Source organism: Strix aluco, chromosome 37, assembly GCF_031877795.1.
Source record: "Strix aluco isolate bStrAlu1 chromosome 37, bStrAlu1.hap1, whole genome shotgun sequence".
Taxonomy (NCBI): Eukaryota; Metazoa; Chordata; class Aves; order Strigiformes; family Strigidae; genus Strix; species Strix aluco.
The window spans coordinates 773,416-791,096 of NC_133967.1; the positions used below are offsets into that span (position 1 = coordinate 773,416).

The 17,681-nt window shown below is 63.0% G+C and overlaps 3 protein-coding genes across 9 annotated transcripts in view; all 3 read left to right on the forward strand.

Annotated features, from left to right (window-relative positions):
• Window positions 1–17,681, forward strand: part of LOC141917380 (class II histocompatibility antigen, B-L beta chain-like) — a 42,183-nt gene that overhangs the window by 19,019 nt on the left and 5,483 nt on the right. The window lies entirely within an intron of this gene.
• On the forward strand, window positions 5,336–7,478 carry LOC141917391 (class II histocompatibility antigen, B-L beta chain-like). 4 transcript variants are annotated; one of them, XM_074810565.1, is made up of 7 exons: window positions 5,336–5,600; window positions 5,967–6,022; window positions 6,131–6,236; window positions 6,518–6,799; window positions 6,882–6,988; window positions 7,058–7,081; window positions 7,218–7,478. In XM_074810565.1, the coding sequence occupies exons 1-7, from the start codon at window positions 5,369–5,371 to the stop codon at window positions 7,224–7,226; spliced, it is 816 nt and encodes a 271-aa protein (XP_074666666.1). In that variant the 5' UTR covers window positions 5,336–5,368; the 3' UTR covers window positions 7,227–7,478. The 4 variants fall into 4 exon arrangements, with proteins under 4 accessions (XP_074666666.1, XP_074666667.1, XP_074666664.1 ...); XM_074810566.1 differs by having other exon boundaries at window positions 6,161–6,236; XM_074810563.1 differs by having other exon boundaries at window positions 5,967–6,236.
• LOC141917384 (class II histocompatibility antigen, B-L beta chain-like) lies at window positions 13,268–15,292 on the forward strand. 3 transcript variants are annotated; one of them, XM_074810552.1, is made up of 7 exons: window positions 13,268–13,532; window positions 13,899–13,954; window positions 14,093–14,168; window positions 14,450–14,731; window positions 14,814–14,920; window positions 14,990–15,013; window positions 15,150–15,292. In XM_074810552.1, the coding sequence occupies exons 1-7, from the start codon at window positions 13,301–13,303 to the stop codon at window positions 15,156–15,158; spliced, it is 786 nt and encodes a 261-aa protein (XP_074666653.1). In that variant the 5' UTR covers window positions 13,268–13,300; the 3' UTR covers window positions 15,159–15,292. The 3 variants fall into 3 exon arrangements, with proteins under 3 accessions (XP_074666653.1, XP_074666651.1, XP_074666652.1); XM_074810550.1 differs by having other exon boundaries at window positions 13,269–13,532; window positions 13,899–14,168; XM_074810551.1 differs by lacking the exon at window positions 14,990–15,013 and having other exon boundaries at window positions 13,270–13,532; window positions 13,899–14,168.

Consider the following 17,681-nt stretch of genomic DNA (forward strand, 5'->3'; position numbering starts at 1 on the left):
GCCACAGCTGCTGCCCCCCCAGAGCCCTCCCGCAGCCCTGCCAGCCCCACGAGCCCCCCCCAGCTGCCCTGTTCCCCACCACCCCGTGTCCCCAGGATGAGCAGGGTGCGGGTGAGCCAGTGACAGAGAGACCGGGCGGTGCCAGGCTGTCCCCAAGCACCTTTCCTGCTGCTAGAAACACCCCAGAGCCCGGGAAGGCAGCACCCTGCTCAGCGGGTGCCCGTGGGGCTGGGCAAGGGGGCAGTGGGTGGTGTGGAGCGGGGCTGGGGGGCACCCTGAGCTCTGCCCCCATCTCCTGAGAGGCCCTGCTGGCTGCGGGCGCTGTTCATCTTCATGGCCTTGATGATGAGGATGGTGCCCGTGATGATGCTGACGATGCCCACGGCCAGGCCCAGGGTCACCCCGGGGTCTCGGTGCTCTCGGGGGCAGGGAGGGGCCCCGGGGGCTCTGCAGAGGGGACAGGGGGGGTGAGAATGGGGCGCTGAGCCCCCCCTGACAGAATCACAGAATTTTCTAGGTTGGAAAAGACCTTGAAGCTCCTCCAGTCCAACCATCAACCCAACATTAACAGTTCCCAACTCCACCAGATCCCTCAGCGCTGGGTCAACCCGACTCTTCAACCCCTCCAGGGATGGGGACTCCCCCCCTGCCCTGGGCAGCCCATTCCAACGCCCAACAGCCCCTTCTGGACAGAAATCCTTCCTAAGAGCCAGTCTGACCCTGCCCTGGCGCAGCTTGAGGCCATTCCCTCTTGGCCTGCCGCTGGGTCCTTGGCTCAAGAGACTCCTCCCCCCTCTCTGCACCCTCCTTTCAGGGAGTTGCAGAGGGCCAGGAGGTCTCCCCTCAGCCTCCTCTTCTCCAGACTAAACCCCCCCAGTTCCCTCAGCCGCTCCCCATCAGACCTGTGCTCCAGACCCTGCACCAGCTCCGTTGCCCTTCTCTGGACACGCTCGAGTCATTCAATGGCCTTTTTGGGGTGAGGGGCCCAAAACTGAACCCACTCACCGAGGGGCGGCCTCACCAGGGGTCAGATCCCTTCCCTGTCCCTGCTGGCCATGCTGGTGCTGGTACAAGCCAGGATGCCATTGGCCTTCTTGGCCACCTGGGCACACTGCTGGCTCGTTATCGATCACCCCCCAGGTCCCTCTCTGACTGGCAGCTCTCCAGCCTGTAGCCACGCAGGGGGTTGTTGTGGCCCAACGGCAGGACCTGGCACTTGGCCTTAGTAAAACTCCCCCGGTTGGCCTCAGCCCATCGCTCCAGCCTGTCCAGGTCTCTCTGCAGACACTCCCTACCCTCGAGCAGATCAACACTCCCACCCAACTCGGTGTCAACTGCAAACTGACTGAGGGGGCACTCGATCCCCTCGTCCAGATCATCAATAAAGATGTTAAACAGGAGTGGCCCCAAAACCCAGCCCTGGGGGACACCACTCGTGACCGGCCGCCAACTGGATTTAACTCCGTTCCCCACAACTCTCTGGGCCCGGCCATCAGCCAGTTTTTTACCCAGCAAAGTGTTTGCCCTCCCGAGCCACGAGCAGCCAGTTTCGCCAGGAGAATGCTGTGGGAAACGGTGTCAAAGGCCTCGCTGAAGTCAAGGTAGACAACCCCCACAGCCTTTCCCTCACCCAATGAGCAGGTCGCCCCGTCGTAGAAGGAGATCAGGTTTGTCAGGCAGGACCTGCCTTTCATAAACCCGCTGACTGGGCCTGATCCCCTGGTTGTCCATTATATGACTTTCAATGGCACCCGAGATGACCTGCTCCATGACCTTCCCTGGCACCGAGGTCACACTGACAGCTCTATAGTTTCCTGGATCCTCCTTCCTGCCTCTCTTGTAGATGGGTGTCACATTTGCCACCCTCCAGTCCAATGGGACCTCCCCAGTCAGCCATGACTTCAGGTAAATCATGGACAGCGGCTTGGCGAGCACATCTGCCAACTCCCTCAGCACCCTTGGGTGTAACCCATCCGGTCCCACAGACTTGTGTGCAGCCAAGTGGTGCAGCAGGTCTCTGACCACCTCCTCTTCAGCTGTGCTGGCCTCAGTCTGCTTCCCCTCCCCATCTCCCAGCTCATGAGGCTGGGTGTCCAGGGAACAGCCAGTTCCAGGGCTAAAGACTGAGGCAAAGTAGGTGTTGAGCTCCTCAGCCTTTTCCCTAATTCTCCTTTTGCTGTTAACGATTTTATAGAAACATTTTTTATTATCCTTAACATCCTTAACAACTGTTATTATCCTTAACAGTTGAGCTGTAGCTGCGCTTTGGCTCTCCTAACGCTCTCCCTGCATAACTTCACTACATCTTTATAGTCTTCATGAGAGGCCTCGCCCCTCTTCCAAAGGTCACAGATTCTCCTTTTGTTCCGGAGATGCAGCCAAAGGTCCCTGTTTAGCCAGGCCGGTCTCCTTCCCCGCCTGCTCGTTATCCGGCACACGGGAACAGCCCGCTCCTGTGCCTTTAAGACTTCGCTCTTGAAGGATGTCCAGCCTTCCTGGACTCCCATACCCTTCAGGGCAGCCTCCCAAGGCATTTTGTCAATCAGCCTTTTGAACAGGTCAAAGTCTGCCCTGCGGAAGTCTAAGGTGGCAGTTTTACTGACCCCTCTCTTTGTTTCTCCTCAATCATCTCATGATCACTGCACCCCAGACGGCCTCCAACCTTTACCTCCCCCACAAGCTCTTCCCTGATCACAAGCAGCAGGTCCAGGAGGGCACCTCCCCTGGTCGGTTCACTCACCAGCTGTGTGAGGAAGTTATCCTCCACACGTTCCCGGAACCTTCTAGATTGTTCCCTCTCTGCTGTGTGTGATCCCAGCAGATACCTGGGAGGTTAAAGTCCCCCACAAGAACAACGGCAAGTGACCGTGAGATTTCTCCCAACTGTTTGTAGAAAGCTTCATCCCCCTCACTGCTTTGGGTGGGGGGTCTATAGCAGACTCCCACAGCAGGATCTGCTTTGTTGGCCCTTAACCTGATCCACACACCCTCCACCCCGTTATCACTGTACTTGATTTCTGAGCTCTCATACATTCTCTTACATACAGGGCCACTCCACCACCTCTCCTTCCCTGCCTGTCCCTCCTGAAGAGCTTGTAGCCATCAACTGCAGCACTGCAGTCATGTGAGGCATCCCACCACGTGTCTGTTATAGCTGCTATGTCATAGTTCTCGTGCTGCATCATGGCCTCGTCACCGTCTCCGCACGGACACGGAGCCCTTGGGCACAGCTCTTGGAGTGCCACCACCCAGCCAATCCCTCCCCCCGAGTGCTCCAGCCGGCAAATCCTCCTCTCTCCGCTCTAGAGACAAGGACGTCGGGCGGGACAGGGGCAGAACTTTGCACCAGCCCAGGCAGGTGACGGCAGCGGCTCTTCCCTTCCCCACATGTGCTGGGTTGTGTGTGCTGGGGTGTTTGGTAGCCGTGGAGGGGGCTACGGCTGTGGCCCCTGCGAGAAGCTGCTCCAAGCTCCCCCAGCTCCAAGTCAGAGTCTCCTCTGGCCAAGGCCGGGACGATGAGCGATGGCGGCTGTGCCTCTGCAATAACGTATTTAAGAAGGGAAAGCTGAGGGGGGATTTGGGGGCACATTGAGGAGGAGTTGGGAGGAGAACAGCTCTGCGAAGCCAAAGGTCAGCGGGAGGAAGGAGGAGGAAGGGGGCAGGTGCCAGTGCAGAGCTCCCCTGTATCCCTGGTGAGATGACAAGGCCCTCCCCCTGCTCCCATGGGGGTCAGCGGGGGAGCAGGAACCCACCTGTGGCCTGGGGGGGACCCGTGGGCTCTGAGGGGAGAAGCCGCCCACGCTGGTGTAGTTCAGCACTGGGAGGCGTGACACCGGGAGGGAGGGACCCACGGCGGAACATCTTGAGGGAGATGAATCCCATGGGGGGGACTTGTGATGGAGAGAGTCTGTGGAGCAGATGGGAAGCACGTGGAGTGGGGGGGAAATGGGGAGGAGTCCTCCCTCTGAGGAGGAAACAGTGGCAGATTGACTGCACCCCCCATCCCCTGTCCCTGTGCCATGGGGAGAGGAGGGAGAGCGATGGGGCCCAAGCTGAGGCCGGGAAGGAGGGAGGGGTGTGGGAAGGTGGGGAGGGGGTTTAAGCTGTGGTACCGTCCCTCCCTGTGCCCTCCTGCCTGTCCAGTGTCGGTTTTGTTAGTGTTTGAATTAAAGTGCTGGTCTTTTTTTCTCCCCCAGAGGAGTCGCCTTTTGCCTGGGGCCGTTAAGGGGGGAGGGAGCCCTCTCTGTCCTTATCTCCATTCCAGAGCCTTTTGGGTCATTCTTCTCCTTCCCAGCGCTGGGGGAAGGGCCCAGTGACTGCCTTCCTGGGACTCAGTTGCTCCCTGGGCTCACACTGTGACACCACCAGTGCTGTCACCCCATCGCAGGCGGCCACCAGCTCCCTCAGGGACGATTTGCCCTCAGTGACGCCGCATTGGCTGTCACCAACCACCTCCTGGTTCTCCGTGTGCCCCGGCAGTTTCCAGCGGGATCCGCTCCGGGATCTTGATGGTCGCAGAGGTGGGACTGACAGGCCTGGACTTCCCTGGATTTTCTTTTTTATTTTTCTTTTTTTGAAAATCGGGGGTTACGTTTCCCCGTTTCCCATCAGCGGGAGCTTCATGGCACTGCCAGGACTTCTCCAATCTGAGGGGGAGAGGCTGAGCCGCTTCACCCCCCAGTTCCCTCAGGCCCCATGGGTGCGTCTCATCAGGTCCCAGGGACTTGGGCACCCCCCGGTTCCTTCCAGGGCCTTGACCGTGACCTTGTCCTACCGCGGGCGGTTCTTCCTTCTCCCAGGCCTTTCCCTTTGCCCCTCGGGCCGTGTGCCGGCAGCTCTTGCCGCTGGAGACGGAGGCAAAAAAGGGGTTGGGTGCCTCAGCCTCCTCCTCAGCCCGGGTAACCGGGTCTCCCATTTACTCCAGCAAGCGCCCACGTTTTCCCTGCTCTTCCTCTGCTCCACGATAGACCAAGAGAAGATTTTCTTTAGACCCCAGTTAATGGTTTGGGTAGATCATCTTCAAGGTCTTTTCCAACCGAGATGATTCTGTGATTCTGTGCCTCTGGTCCAATAGGAGGGAGCCCCGAGGCTGACTCGGCTGTTCCCGGGCAGAGCAGCAGCTCAGGGCACCCTGCAGAGCAAACAGACAGACGGACGCCCAGGCAGGGTCCCGCGGGGCTTCACCTTTGACCTTGGGCCCTGCACCCCCCTGCAGAGGCTGTTGGGGAGGGGGCACGTTGGGGTCGCCGAGCCCGGGGAGCCCCAGCGCTACCTGGGGCCGGCAACCGCTGCCTGGGGGCCACTGCTCCAGCGAGGGACAAGTGTCGGGGGGAGCCCTGCGGGGCCCGGCTCTGCCTGGTGATGGGTGATGCTGCCCAGCCTCGCTCCTCACTGGGCCTCACTGGGACTCCCAGTCGCGCACTGGGCAGGAGCGGGGCCATTCCCCGAGCGGGCAGAGTGCGGCTGGCTCGGGGGTCCCCGCACTTGCCCAGCCTCTGCTGTGTCAGCGATGGAGACTGGTCGTGTCCTGGGAGCTGGGGCCGTGCTGGTGGCACTGGTGGTGCTGGGAGCCCACGTGGCTGGTGGCGAGGAGCCCTCGGGTGAGCTCAGAGCCCCGGCACGGGGAGGCTGTTGGTGGGGATGGGCCCCCCCGTGTCCTGGGGGGCTCTGGGGTGGGGGGTGCTGCGTGTGGGGGAGACGCTCCCCCCGCTGCTGCAGCCCAGGAGCAGCCTCTGGGCTCAGCTGTGCCCCGGCTCCCTCCTGCCCCCCCTTCCCCGGGGCTCTGTCCCCCCCAGCTCTCCCCGGTGCCCAGGCTTAGAACTGGCGCCCTGGGGGGCAGGATCCCAGCGCCAGCCCTATGTTGGCTGTGGGGCTGTGGGGCCTGCCGGGAGGAGGCTGGGGATGGGGAGGGGGCTCCCTGGTGCCTCTCTGCCCCCCACCCCGTGACGGCCTCACTGCCCACACAGGGGTTTTCCTGGAGATGTATGAGGAAGAGTGTCAGTACCTCAACGGCACCGAGCAGGTGAGGCTTGTGGGGAGGTGGATCTACAACCGGGAACAATTTCTGCACTTCGACAGCGACCTGGGGCTCTATGTGGCCGACACCCCCCTGGGTGAGCCCACAGCCCAGTACTTCAACAGCCATCCGGAATTACTGCAGATTGTACAGGCTGACATTGAGAGGTTCTGCCGGTACAACTACCAGGGTTTTACCCCCTACGTCACGGAGAGGAAAGGTGAGCACGTGGCCGCGCGTTGCCCCCGGCTGGGCACAAGCCGAGCCCCCGGGCTCGCAGCGGGCAGAGCGTGTCCGTGCCGTGCTGGGGCAGGGCCCCGGGCAGCCCCCAGCAAAGCCCCTGCGCCCTTCCCTGAGGGCGCGAGTCCCTCGGCCCCTCCCTGGGCACGTCCTACGTGGGGAGCACAGGGCCAGCGCTGGGCCAGGCTGGGGGCAGGCGTGCGGGGCGGCCCCGGGGCTCTGTCCCCAGCCGCGGCCCAGCGCCCTCCCGCTCTCTCCCAGTTGAGCCCAAGGTGAGGGTCGCCCCCGTGCAGTCGAGCTCCCTGCCCCAGACCGACAGGCTGGCTTGCTACGTGACGGGCTTTTACCCGGCGCAGATCGAGGTGAAGTTGTTCCAAAACAAGCGGGAGGAGACGGAGCACGTGGTGTCCACGGACGTGATCCCCAACGGAGACTGGACCTACCAGGTGCTGGTGATGCTGGAAACCACCCCGCAGCGTGGGGACACCTACACGTGCCAGGTGGAGCACGTCAGCCTGCAGCACCCCGTCAGCCAGCGCTGGGGTAAGGCCCTGCGCGGCCCCTGGGGCGGGTGGGGAGGGGGCCGGGTCCCCCCAGCCCTGACCCCCTGCTCTGGGCCCCGCAGAGCTGCAGTCGGATGGCGCCCGCAGCAAGATGCTGACGGGGGTGGGGGGCTTTGTGCTGGGGCTCATCTTCCTGACGCTGGGACTCGGCCTCTACGTGCGCAAGAAGGTGAGTGGGGGGACACTGAGGGGGTGGCCCCAGGGCGTCTCGTGCTGACCTGGTCTCTCTGTGTTTCAGGGCGCCCTGTTCCGTGGGCTGCAGGTACCCTCTGTCCCCCCCTGCCCCGCTCCCTGTGCTCCCTGCATGGGCCGGGGTCCCCCCCGTGCCCGGGGGCAGCGTGTCCAGCTGGAAAGTGTCCCCCGCTGTCTCCGGGGCTCACCCCCTCTTCTCCCCACAGGGTTCCTGAGTGACCTCCTGCCCCCGCGGCTCCGCTGCGCCGCTGCCTGTCCTCTGCCCCCCCGCGTCACCTCTGCCTCGCACCGCCCTGGCCTGGAGTCCCCCGGCCCCGTGCTCATTCCCGGGGTCCCCCCCTCACCCCCTCCCTCCGTCCCTGGCTCCCAGCTTGGCTGTCGCTGCTCTGCAGTCCCGGGGTCCCCAGGGCCCCCCCACGGTGGCCTTCGGGTGCTCTGGCTCTGCCTAATAAAGTGTCCCAGGAGCCCCCGTCCCTGCTCATCTGGGGACAGGGTGGCAGGGGGGGGCACTCCCTTCCCCGGGCCCGGGTGGCCAGGATGGGGCTGCGCGTCCATAGTGGGATGGGGGGGGACATACTGCAGGAGGGGGCGACAACCAACATCATCTGGCCGCCTGTGGGCTGGCCCAGGGGTGGGGACGGGGCTGAGGTCTCCCGCGTCCCCTCACCTGCTCTGGTTGGTGGCTCCGTGTCCTCCTCCCAGATGCCTGACCCTGCTGGTGGGGGGCGGGAGCGGGTAGGAGGGCTCCGGGGTGGGGGGTTTTGGGGGGGTCACCGCGTCCATCCCCAGCACTGATGGCCATTGCTGTCCCTCCTGCAGTGCCCCATCACGGGACACTGTCCTGCACCCCTACATGGCACCCAGCACCCCCTGCCAGGACCCATGTGTCCTGCCCCACCCCTGCCGCTGCTGCCCCCCCAGAGCCCTCCCGCAGCCCTGCCAGCCCCAGGAGCCCCCCCCCAGCTGCCCTGTTCCCCACCACCCCGTGTCCCCAGGATGAGCAGGGTGCGGGTGAGGCAGTTACAGAGAGACCGGGCGGTGCCAGGCTGTCCCCAAGCACCTTTCCTGCTGCTGGAAGCTCCCCAGAGCCCGGGAAGGCAGCACCCTGCTCAGCGGGTGCCTGTGGGGCTGGGCAAGGGGGCAGTGGTGGTGTGGAGCGGGGCTGAGCGGCACCCTGGGCTCTGCCCCCACCTCCTGAGAGGCCCTGCTGGCTGCGGGCGCTGTTCATCTTCATGGCCTTGATGATGAGGATGGTGCCCGTGATGATGCTGACGATGCCCACGGCCAGGCCCAGGGTCACCCCGGGGTCTCGGTGCTCTCGGGGGCAGGGAGGAGCCCCTGGGGCTCTGCAGAGGGGACAGGGGGGGTGAGGACGGGGCGCTGAGCCCCCCCTGACAGAATCACAGAATTTTCTAGGTTGGAAAAGACCTTGAAGATCCTCCAGTCCAACCATCAACCCAACATTAACAGTTCCCAACCACATCAGATCCCTCAGCGCTGGGTCGACCCGACTCTTCAACCCCTCCAGGGATGGGGACTCCCTCCCTGCCCTGGGCAGCCCATTCCAACGCCCAACAACCCCTTCTGGACAGAAACCCTTCCTAAGAGCCAGTCTGACCCTGCCCTGGCGCAGCTTGAGGCCATTCCCTCTTGGCCTGGCGCTGGTTCCTTGGCTCAAGAGACTCCTCCCCCGTCTCTGCACCCTCCTTTCAGGGAGTTGCAGAGGGCCAGGAGGTCTCCCCTCATCCTCCTCTTCTCCAGACTAATCCCCCCCAGTTCCCTCAGCTGCTCCCCATCAGACCTGTGCTCCAGACCCTGCACCAGCTCCGTTGCCCTTCTCTGGACACGCTCGAGTCATTCAAGGGCCTTTTTGGGGTGAGGGGCCCAAAACTGAACCCACTCATTGAGGGGCGGCCTCACCAGTGCTGAGCACAGGGGTAAGATCCCTTCCCTGTCCCTGCTGGCCATGCTGGTGCTGGTACAAGCCAGGATGCCACTGGCCTTCTTGGCCACCTGGGCACACTGCTGGCTCATTATCAATCCCCCCCAGGTCCCTCTCTGACTGGCAGCTCTCCAGCCACTCTTCCCCAGGCCTGTAGCGCTGCTGGGGGTTGTTGTGGCCCAAGTGCAGCACCCGGCATTTGGCCCTAGTGAAACTCCTCCCGTTGGGCTCAGCCCATCGCTCCAGCCTGTCCAGGTCTCTCTGCAGACACTCCCTACCCTCGAGCAGATCAACACTCCCACCCAACTTGGTGTCATCTGCAAACTGACTGAGGGTGCACTCGATCCCCTCGTCCAGATCATCAATAAAGATGTTAAACAGGAGTGGCCCCAAAACCCAGCCCTGGGGGACACCACTCGTGACCGGCCGCCAACCGGATTTAACTCCGTTCCCCACAACTCTCTGGGCCCGGCCATCAGCCAGTTTTTATCCAGCAAAGTGTTTGCCCTCCCGAGCCATGAGCAGCCAGTTTCGCCAGGAGAATGCTGTGGGAAACGGTGTCAAAGGCCTCACTGAAGTCAAGGTAGACAACCCCCACAGCCTTTCCCTCATCCAATGAGCAGGTCGCCCTGTCCTAGGAGATCAGGTTTGTCAGGCAGGACCTGCCTTTCATAAACCCGCTGACTGGGCCTGATCCCCTGGTTGTCCATTATATGACTTTCAATGGCACCCGAGATGACCTGCTCCATGACCTTCCCTGGCACCGAGGTCACACTGACAGCTCTATAGTTTCCTGGATCCTCCTTCCTGCCTCTCTTGTAGATGGGTGTCACATTTGCCACCCTCCAGTCCAATGGGACCTCCCCAGTCAGCCATGACTTCAGGTAAATCATGGACAGCGGCTTGGCGAGCACATCTGCCAACTCCCTCAGCACCCTTGGGTGTAACCCATCCGGTCCCACAGACTTGTGTGCAGCCAAGTGGTGCAGCAGGTCTCTGACCACCTCCTCTTCAACTGTGCTGGCCTCAGGCTGCTTCCCCTCCCCATCTCCCAGCTCATGAGGCTGGGTGTCCAGGGAACAGCCAGTTCCAGGGCTAAAGACTGAGGCAAAGTAGGTGTTGAGCTCCTCAGCCTTTTCCCTAATTCTCCTTTTGCTGTTAACGATTTTATAGAAACATTTTTTATTATCCTTAACATCCTTAACAACTGTTATTATCCTTAACAGTTGAGCTGTAGCTGCGCTTTGGCTCTCCTAACGCTCTCCCTGCATAACTTCACTACATCTTTATAGTCTTCATGAGAGGCCTCGCCCCTCTTCCAAAGGTCACAGATTCTCCTTTTGTTCCGGAGATGCAGCCAAAGGTCCCTGTTTAGCCAGGCCGGTCTCCTTCCCCGCCTGCTCGTTATCCGGCACACGGGAACAGCCCGCTCCTGTGCCTTTAAGACTTCGCTCTTGAAGGATGTCCAGCCTTCCTGGACTCCCATACCCTTCAGGGCAGCCTCCCAAGGCATTTTGTCAATCAGCCTTTTGAACAGGTCAAAGTCTGCCCTGCGGAAGTCCAAGGTGGCAGTTTTACTGACCCCTCTCTTTGTTTCTCCTCAATCATCTCATGATCACTGCACCCCAGACGGCCTCCAACCTTTACCTCCCCCACAAGCTCTTCCCTGATCACAAGCAGCAGGTCCAGGAGGGCACCTCCCCTGGTCGGTTCACTCACCAGCTGTGTGAGGAAGTTATCCTCCACACGTTCCCGGAACCTTCTAGATTGTTCCCTCTCTGCTGTGTGTGATCCCAGCAGATACCTGGGAGGTTAAAGTCCCCCACAAGAACAACGGCAAGTGACCGCGAGATTTCTCCCAACTGTTTGTAGAAAGCTTCATCCCCCTCACTGCTTTGGGTGGGGGGTCTATAGCAGACTCCCACAGCAGGATCTGCTTTGTTGGCCCTTAACCTGATCCACACACCCTCCACCCCGTTATCACTGTACTTGATTTCTGAGCTCTCATACATTCTCTTACATACAGGGCCACTCCACCACCTCTCCTTCCCTGCCTGTCCCTCCTGAAGAGCTTGTAGCCATCAACTGCAGCACTGCAGTCATGTGAGGCATCCCACCACGTGTCTGTTATAGCTGCTATGTCATAGTTCTCGTGCTGCATCATGGCCTCGTCACCGTCTCCGCACGGACACGGAGCCCTTGGGCACAGCTCTTGGAGTGCCACCACCCAGCCAATCCCTCCCCCCGAGTGCTCCAGCCGGCAAATCCTCCTCTCTCCGCTCTAGAGACAAGGACGTCGGGCGGGACAGGGGCAGAACTTTGCACCAGCCCAGGCAGGTGACGGCAGCGGCTCTTCCCTTCCCCACATGTGCTGGGTTGTGTGTGCTGGGGTGTTTGGTAGCCGTGGAGGGGGCTACGGCTGTGGCCCCTGCGAGAAGCTGCTCCAAGCTCCCCCAGCTCCAAGTCAGAGTCTCCTCTGGCCAAGGCCGGGACGATGAGCGATGGCGGCTGTGCCTCTGCAATAACGTATTTAAGAAGGGAAAGCTGAGGGGGGATTTGGGGGCACATTGAGGAGGAGTTGGGAGGAGAACAGCTCTGCGAAGCCAAAGGTCAGCGGGAGGAAGGAGGAGGAAGGGGGCAGGTGCCAGTGCAGAGCTCCCCTGTATCCCTGGTGAGATGACAAGGCCCTCCCCCTGCTCCCATGGGGGTCAGCGGGGGAGCAGGAACCCACCTGTGGCCTGGGGGGGACCCGTGGGCTCTGAGGGGAGAAGCCGCCCACGCTGGTGTAGTTCAGCACTGGGAGGCGTGACACCGGGAGGGAGGGACCCACGGCGGAACATCTTGAGGGAGATGAATCCCATGGGGGGGACTTGTGATGGAGAGAGTCTGTGGAGCAGATGGGAAGCACGTGGAGTGGGGGGGAAATGGGGAGGAGTCCTCCCTCTGAGGAGGAAACAGTGGCAGATTGACTGCACCCCCCATCCCCTGTCCCTGTGCCATGGGGAGAGGAGGGAGAGCGATGGGGCCCAAGCTGAGGCCGGGAAGGAGGGAGGGGTGTGGGAAGGTGGGGAGGGGGTTTAAGCTGTGGTACCGTCCCTCCCTGTGCCCTCCTGCCTGTCCAGTGTCGGTTTTGTTAGTGTTTGAATTAAAGTGCTGGTCTTTTTTTCTCCCCCAGAGGAGTCGCCTTTTGCCTGGGGCCGTTAAGGGGGGAGGGAGCCCTCTCTGTCCTTATCTCCATTCCAGAGCCTTTTGGGTCATTCTTCTCCTTCCCAGCGCTGGGGGAAGGGCCCAGTGACTGCCTTCCTGGGACTCAGTTGCTCCCTGGGCTCACACTGTGACACCACCAGTGCTGTCACCCCATCGCAGGCGGCCACCAGCTCCCTCAGGGACGATTTGCCCTCAGTGACGCCGCATTGGCTGTCACCAACCACCTCCTGGTTCTCCGTGTGCCCCGGCAGTTTCCAGCGGGATCCGCTCCGGGATCTTGATGGTCGCAGAGGTGGGACTGACAGGCCTGGACTTCCCTGGATTTTCTTTTTTATTTTTCTTTTTTTGAAAATCGGGGGTTACGTTTCCCCGTTTCCCATCAGCGGGAGCTTCATGGCACTGCCAGGACTTCTCCAATCTGAGGGGGAGAGGCTGAGCCGCTTCACCCCCCAGTTCCCTCAGGCCCCATGGGTGCGTCTCATCAGGTCCCAGGGACTTGGGCACCCCCCGGTTCCTTCCAGGGCCTTGACCGTGACCTTGTCCTACCGCGGGCGGTTCTTCCTTCTCCCAGGCCTTTCCCTTTGCCCCTCGGGCCGTGTGCCGGCAGCTCTTGCCGCTGGAGACGGAGGCAAAAAAGGGGTTGGGTGCCTCAGCCTCCTCCTCAGCCCGGGTAACCGGGTCTCCCATTTACTCCAGCAAGCGCCCACGTTTTCCCTGCTCTTCCTCTGCTCCACGATAGACCAAGAGAAGATTTTCTTTAGACCCCAGTTAATGGTTTGGGTAGATCATCTTCAAGGTCTTTTCCAACCGAGATGATTCTGTGATTCTGTGCCTCTGGTCCAATAGGAGGGAGCCCCGAGGCTGACTCGGCTGTTCCCGGGCAGAGCAGCAGCTCAGGGCACCCTGCAGAGCAAACAGACAGACGGACGCCCAGGCAGGGTCCCGCGGGGCTTCACCTTTGACCTTGGGCCCTGCACCCCCCTGCAGAGGCTGTTGGGGAGGGGGCACGTTGGGGTCGCCGAGCCCGGGGAGCCCCAGCGCTACCTGGGGCCGGCAACCGCTGCCTGGGGGCCACTGCTCCAGCGAGGGACAAGTGTCGGGGGGAGCCCTGCGGGGCCCGGCTCTGCCTGGTGATGGGTGATGCTGCCCAGCCTCGCTCCTCACTGGGCCTCACTGGGACTCCCAGTCGCGCACTGGGCAGGAGCGGGGCCATTCCCCGAGCGGGCAGAGTGCGGCTGGCTCGGGGGTCCCCGCACTTGCCCAGCCTCTGCTGTGTCAGCGATGGAGACTGGTCGTGTCCTGGGAGCTGGGGCCGTGCTGGTGGCACTGGTGGTGCTGGGAGCCCACGTGGCTGGTGGCGAGGAGCCCTCGGGTGAGCTCAGAGCCCCGGCACGGGGAGGCTGTTGGTGGGGATGGGCCCCCCCGTGTCCTGGGGGGCTCTGGGGTGGGGGGTGCTGCGTGTGGGGGAGACGCTCCCCCCGCTGCTGCAGCCCAGGAGCAGCCTCTGGGCTCAGCTGTGCCCCGGCTCCCTCCTGCCCCCCCTTCCCCGGGGCTCTGTCCCCCCCAGCTCTCCCCGGTGCCCAGGCTTAGAACTGGCGCCCTGGGGGGCAGGATCCCAGCGCCAGCCCTATGTTGGCTGTGGGGCTGTGGGGCCTGCCGGGAGGAGGCTGGGGATGGGGAGGGGGCTCCCTGGTGCCTCTCTGCCCCCCACCCCGTGACGGCCTCACTGCCCACACAGGGGTTTTCCTGGAGATGTATGAGGAAGAGTGTCAGTACCTCAACGGCACCGAGCAGGTGAGGCTTGTGGGGAGGTGGATCTACAACCGGGAACAATTTCTGCACTTCGACAGCGACCTGGGGCTCTATGTGGCCGACACCCCCCTGGGTGAGCCCACAGCCCAGTACTTCAACAGCCATCCGGAATTACTGCAGATTGTACAGGCTGACATTGAGAGGTTCTGCCGGTACAACTACCAGGGTTTTACCCCCTACGTCACGGAGAGGAAAGGTGAGCACGTGGCCGCGCGTTGCCCCCGGCTGGGCACAAGCCGAGCCCCCGGGCTCGCAGCGGGCAGAGCGTGTCCGTGCCGTGCTGGGGCAGGGCCCCGGGCAGCCCCCAGCAAAGCCCCTGCGCCCTTCCCTGAGGGCGCGAGTCCCTCGGCCCCTCCCTGGGCACGTCCTACGTGGGGAGCACAGGGCCAGCGCTGGGCCAGGCTGGGGGCAGGCGTGCGGGGCGGCCCCGGGGCTCTGTCCCCAGCCGCGGCCCAGCGCCCTCCCGCTCTCTCCCAGTTGAGCCCAAGGTGAGGGTCGCCCCCGTGCAGTCGAGCTCCCTGCCCCAGACCGACAGGCTGGCTTGCTACGTGACGGGCTTTTACCCGGCGCAGATCGAGGTGAAGTGGTTCCAAAACAAGCGGGAGGAGACGGAGCACGTGGTGTCCACGGACGTGATCCCCAACGGAGACTGGACCTACCAGGTGCTGGTGATGCTGGAAACCACCCCGCAGCGTGGGGACACCTACACGTGCCAGGTGGAGCACGTCAGCCTGCAGCACCCCATCAGCCAGCGCTGGGGTAAGGCCCTGCGCGGCCCCTGGGGCGGGTGGGGAGGGGGCCGGGTCCCCCCAGCCCTGACCCCCTGCTCTGGGCCCCGCAGAGCTGCAGTCGGACGGCGCCCGCAGCAAGATGCTGACGGGGGTGTGGGGCTTTGTGCTGGGGCTCATCTTCCTGACGCTGGGACTCGGCCTCTACGTGCGCAAGAAGGTGAGTGGGGGGACACTGAGGGGGTGGCCCCAGGGCGTCTCGTGCTGACCTGGTCTCTCTGTGTTTCAGGGCGCCCTGTTCCGTGGGCTGCAGGTACCCTCTGTCCCCCCCTGCCCCGCTCCCTGTGCTCCCTGCATGGGCCGGGGTCCCCCCCGTGCCCGGGGGCAGCGTGTCCAGCTGGAAAGTGTCCCCCGCTGTCTCCGGGGCTCACCCCCTCTTCTCCCCACAGGGTTCCTGAGTGACCTCCTGCCCCCGCGGCTCCGCTGCGCCGCTGCCTGTCCTCTGCCCCCCCGCGTCACCTCTGCCTCGCACCGCCCTGGCCTGGAGTCCCCCGGCCCCGTGCTCATTCCCGGGGTCCCCCCCTCACCCCCTCCCTCCGTCCCTGGCTCCCAGCTTGGCTGTCGCTGCTCTGCAGTCCCGGGGTCCCCAGGGCCCCCCCACGGTGGCCTTCGGGTGCTCTGGCTCTGCCTAATAAAGTGTCCCAGGAGCCCCCGTCCCTGCTCATCTGGGGACAGGGTGGCAGGGGGGGGCACTCCCTTCCCCGGGCCCGGGTGGCCAGGATGGGGCTGCGCGTCCATAGTGGGATGGGGGGGGACATACTGCAGGAGGGGGCGACAACCAACATCATCTGGCCGCCTGTGGGCTGGCCCAGGGGTGGGGACGGGGCTGAGGTCTCCCGCGTCCCCTCACCTGCTCTGGTTGGTGGCTCCGTGTCCTCCTCCCAGATGCCTGACCCTGCTGGTGGGGGGCGGGAGCGGGTAGGAGGGCTCCGGGGTGGGGGGTTTTGGGGGGGTCACCGCGTCCATCCCCAGCACTGATGGCCATTGCTGTCCCTCCTGCAGTGCCCCATCACGGGACACTGTCCTGCACCCCTACATGGCACCCAGCACCCCCTGCCAGGACCCAGGTGTCCTGCCCCCCCCCCTGCCGCTGCTGCCCCCCCAGAGCCCTCCCGCAGCCCTGCCAGCCCCAGGAGCCCCCCCCCAGCTGCCCTGTTCCCCACCACCCCGTGTCCCCAGGATGAGCAGGGTGCGGGTGAGGCAGTTACAGAGAGACCGGGCGGTGCCAGGCTGTCCCCAAGCACCTTTCCTGCTGCTGGAAGCTCCCCAGAGCCCGGGAAGGCAGCACCCTGCTCAGCGGGTGCCTGTGGGGCTGGGCAAGGGGGCAGTGGTGGTGTGGAGCGGGGCTGAGCGGCACCCTGGGCTCTGCCCCCACCTCCTGAGAGGCCCTGCTGGCTGCGGGCGCTGTTCATCTTCATGGCCTTGATGATGAGGATGGTGCCCGTGATGATGCTGACAATGCCCACGGCCAGGCCCAGGGTCACCCCGGGGTCTCGGTGCTCTCGGGGGCAGGGAGGAGCCCCTGGGGCTCTGCAGAGGGGACAGGGGGGGTGAGGACGGGGCGCTGAGCCCCCCTGACAGAATCACAGAATTTTCTAGGTTGGAAAAGACCTTGAAGATCCTCCAGTCCAACCATCAACCCAACATTAACAGTTCCCAACCACATCAGATCCCTCAGCGCTGGGTCGACCCGACTCTTCAACCCCTCCAGGGATGGGGACTCCCTCCCTGCCCTGGGCAGCCCATTCCAACGCCCAACAGCCCCTTCTGGACAGAAATCCTTCCTAAGAGCCAGTCTGACCCTGCCCTGGCGCAGCTTGAGGCCATTCCCTCTTGGCCTGCCGCTGGTTCCTTGGCTCAAGAGACTCCTCCCCCGTCTCTGCACCCTCCTTTCAGGGAGTTGCAGAGGGCCAGGAGGTCTCCCCTCATCCTCCTCTTCTCCAGACTCAACCCCCCCAGTTCCCTCAGCCGCTCCCCATCAGACCTGTGCTCCAGACCCTGCACCAGCTCCGTTGCCCTTCTCTGGACACGCTCGAGTCATTCAATGGCCTTTTTGGGGTGAGGGGCCCAAAACTGAACCCACTCATTGAGGGGCGGCCTCACCAGTGCTGAGCACAGGGGTAAGATCCCTTCCCTGTCCCTGCTGGCCACGCTGGTGCTGGTACAAGCCAGGATGCCATTGGCCTTCTTGGCCACCTGGGCACACTGCTGGCTCGTTATCGATCACCCCCCAGGTCCCTCTCTGACTGGCAGCTCTCCAGCCTGTAGCCACGCAGGGCGTTGTTGTGGCCCAACGGCAGGACCTGGCACTTGGCCTTAGTAAAACTCCCCTGGTTGGCCTCAGCCCATCGCTCCAGCCTGGCCAGGTCTCTCTGCAGACCCTCCCTACCCTCGAGCAGATCAACACTCCCACCCAACTCGGTGTCAACTGCAAACTGACTGAGGGTGCACTCGATCCCCTCGTCCAGATCATCAATAAAGATGTTAAACAGGAGTGGCCCCAAAACCCAGCCCTGGGGGACACCACTCGTGACCGGCCGCCAACTGGATTTAACTCCGTTCCCCACAACTCTCTGGGCCCGGCCATCAGCCAGTTTTTTACCCAGCAAAGTGTTTGCCCTCCCGAGCCACGAGCAGCCAGTTTTGCCAGGAGAATGCTGTGGGAAACGGTGTCAAAGGCCTCACTGAAGTCAAGGTAGACAACATCCACAGCCTTTCCCTCACCCAATGAGCAGGTCGCCCTGTCCTAGAAGGAGATCAGGTTTGTCAGGCAGGACCTGCCTTTCATAAACCCGCTGACTGGGCCTGATCCCCTGGTTGTCCATTATATGACTTTCAATGGCACCCGAGATGACCTGCTCCATGACCTTCCCTGGCACCGAGGTCACACTGACAGCTCTATAGTTTCCTGGATCCTCCTT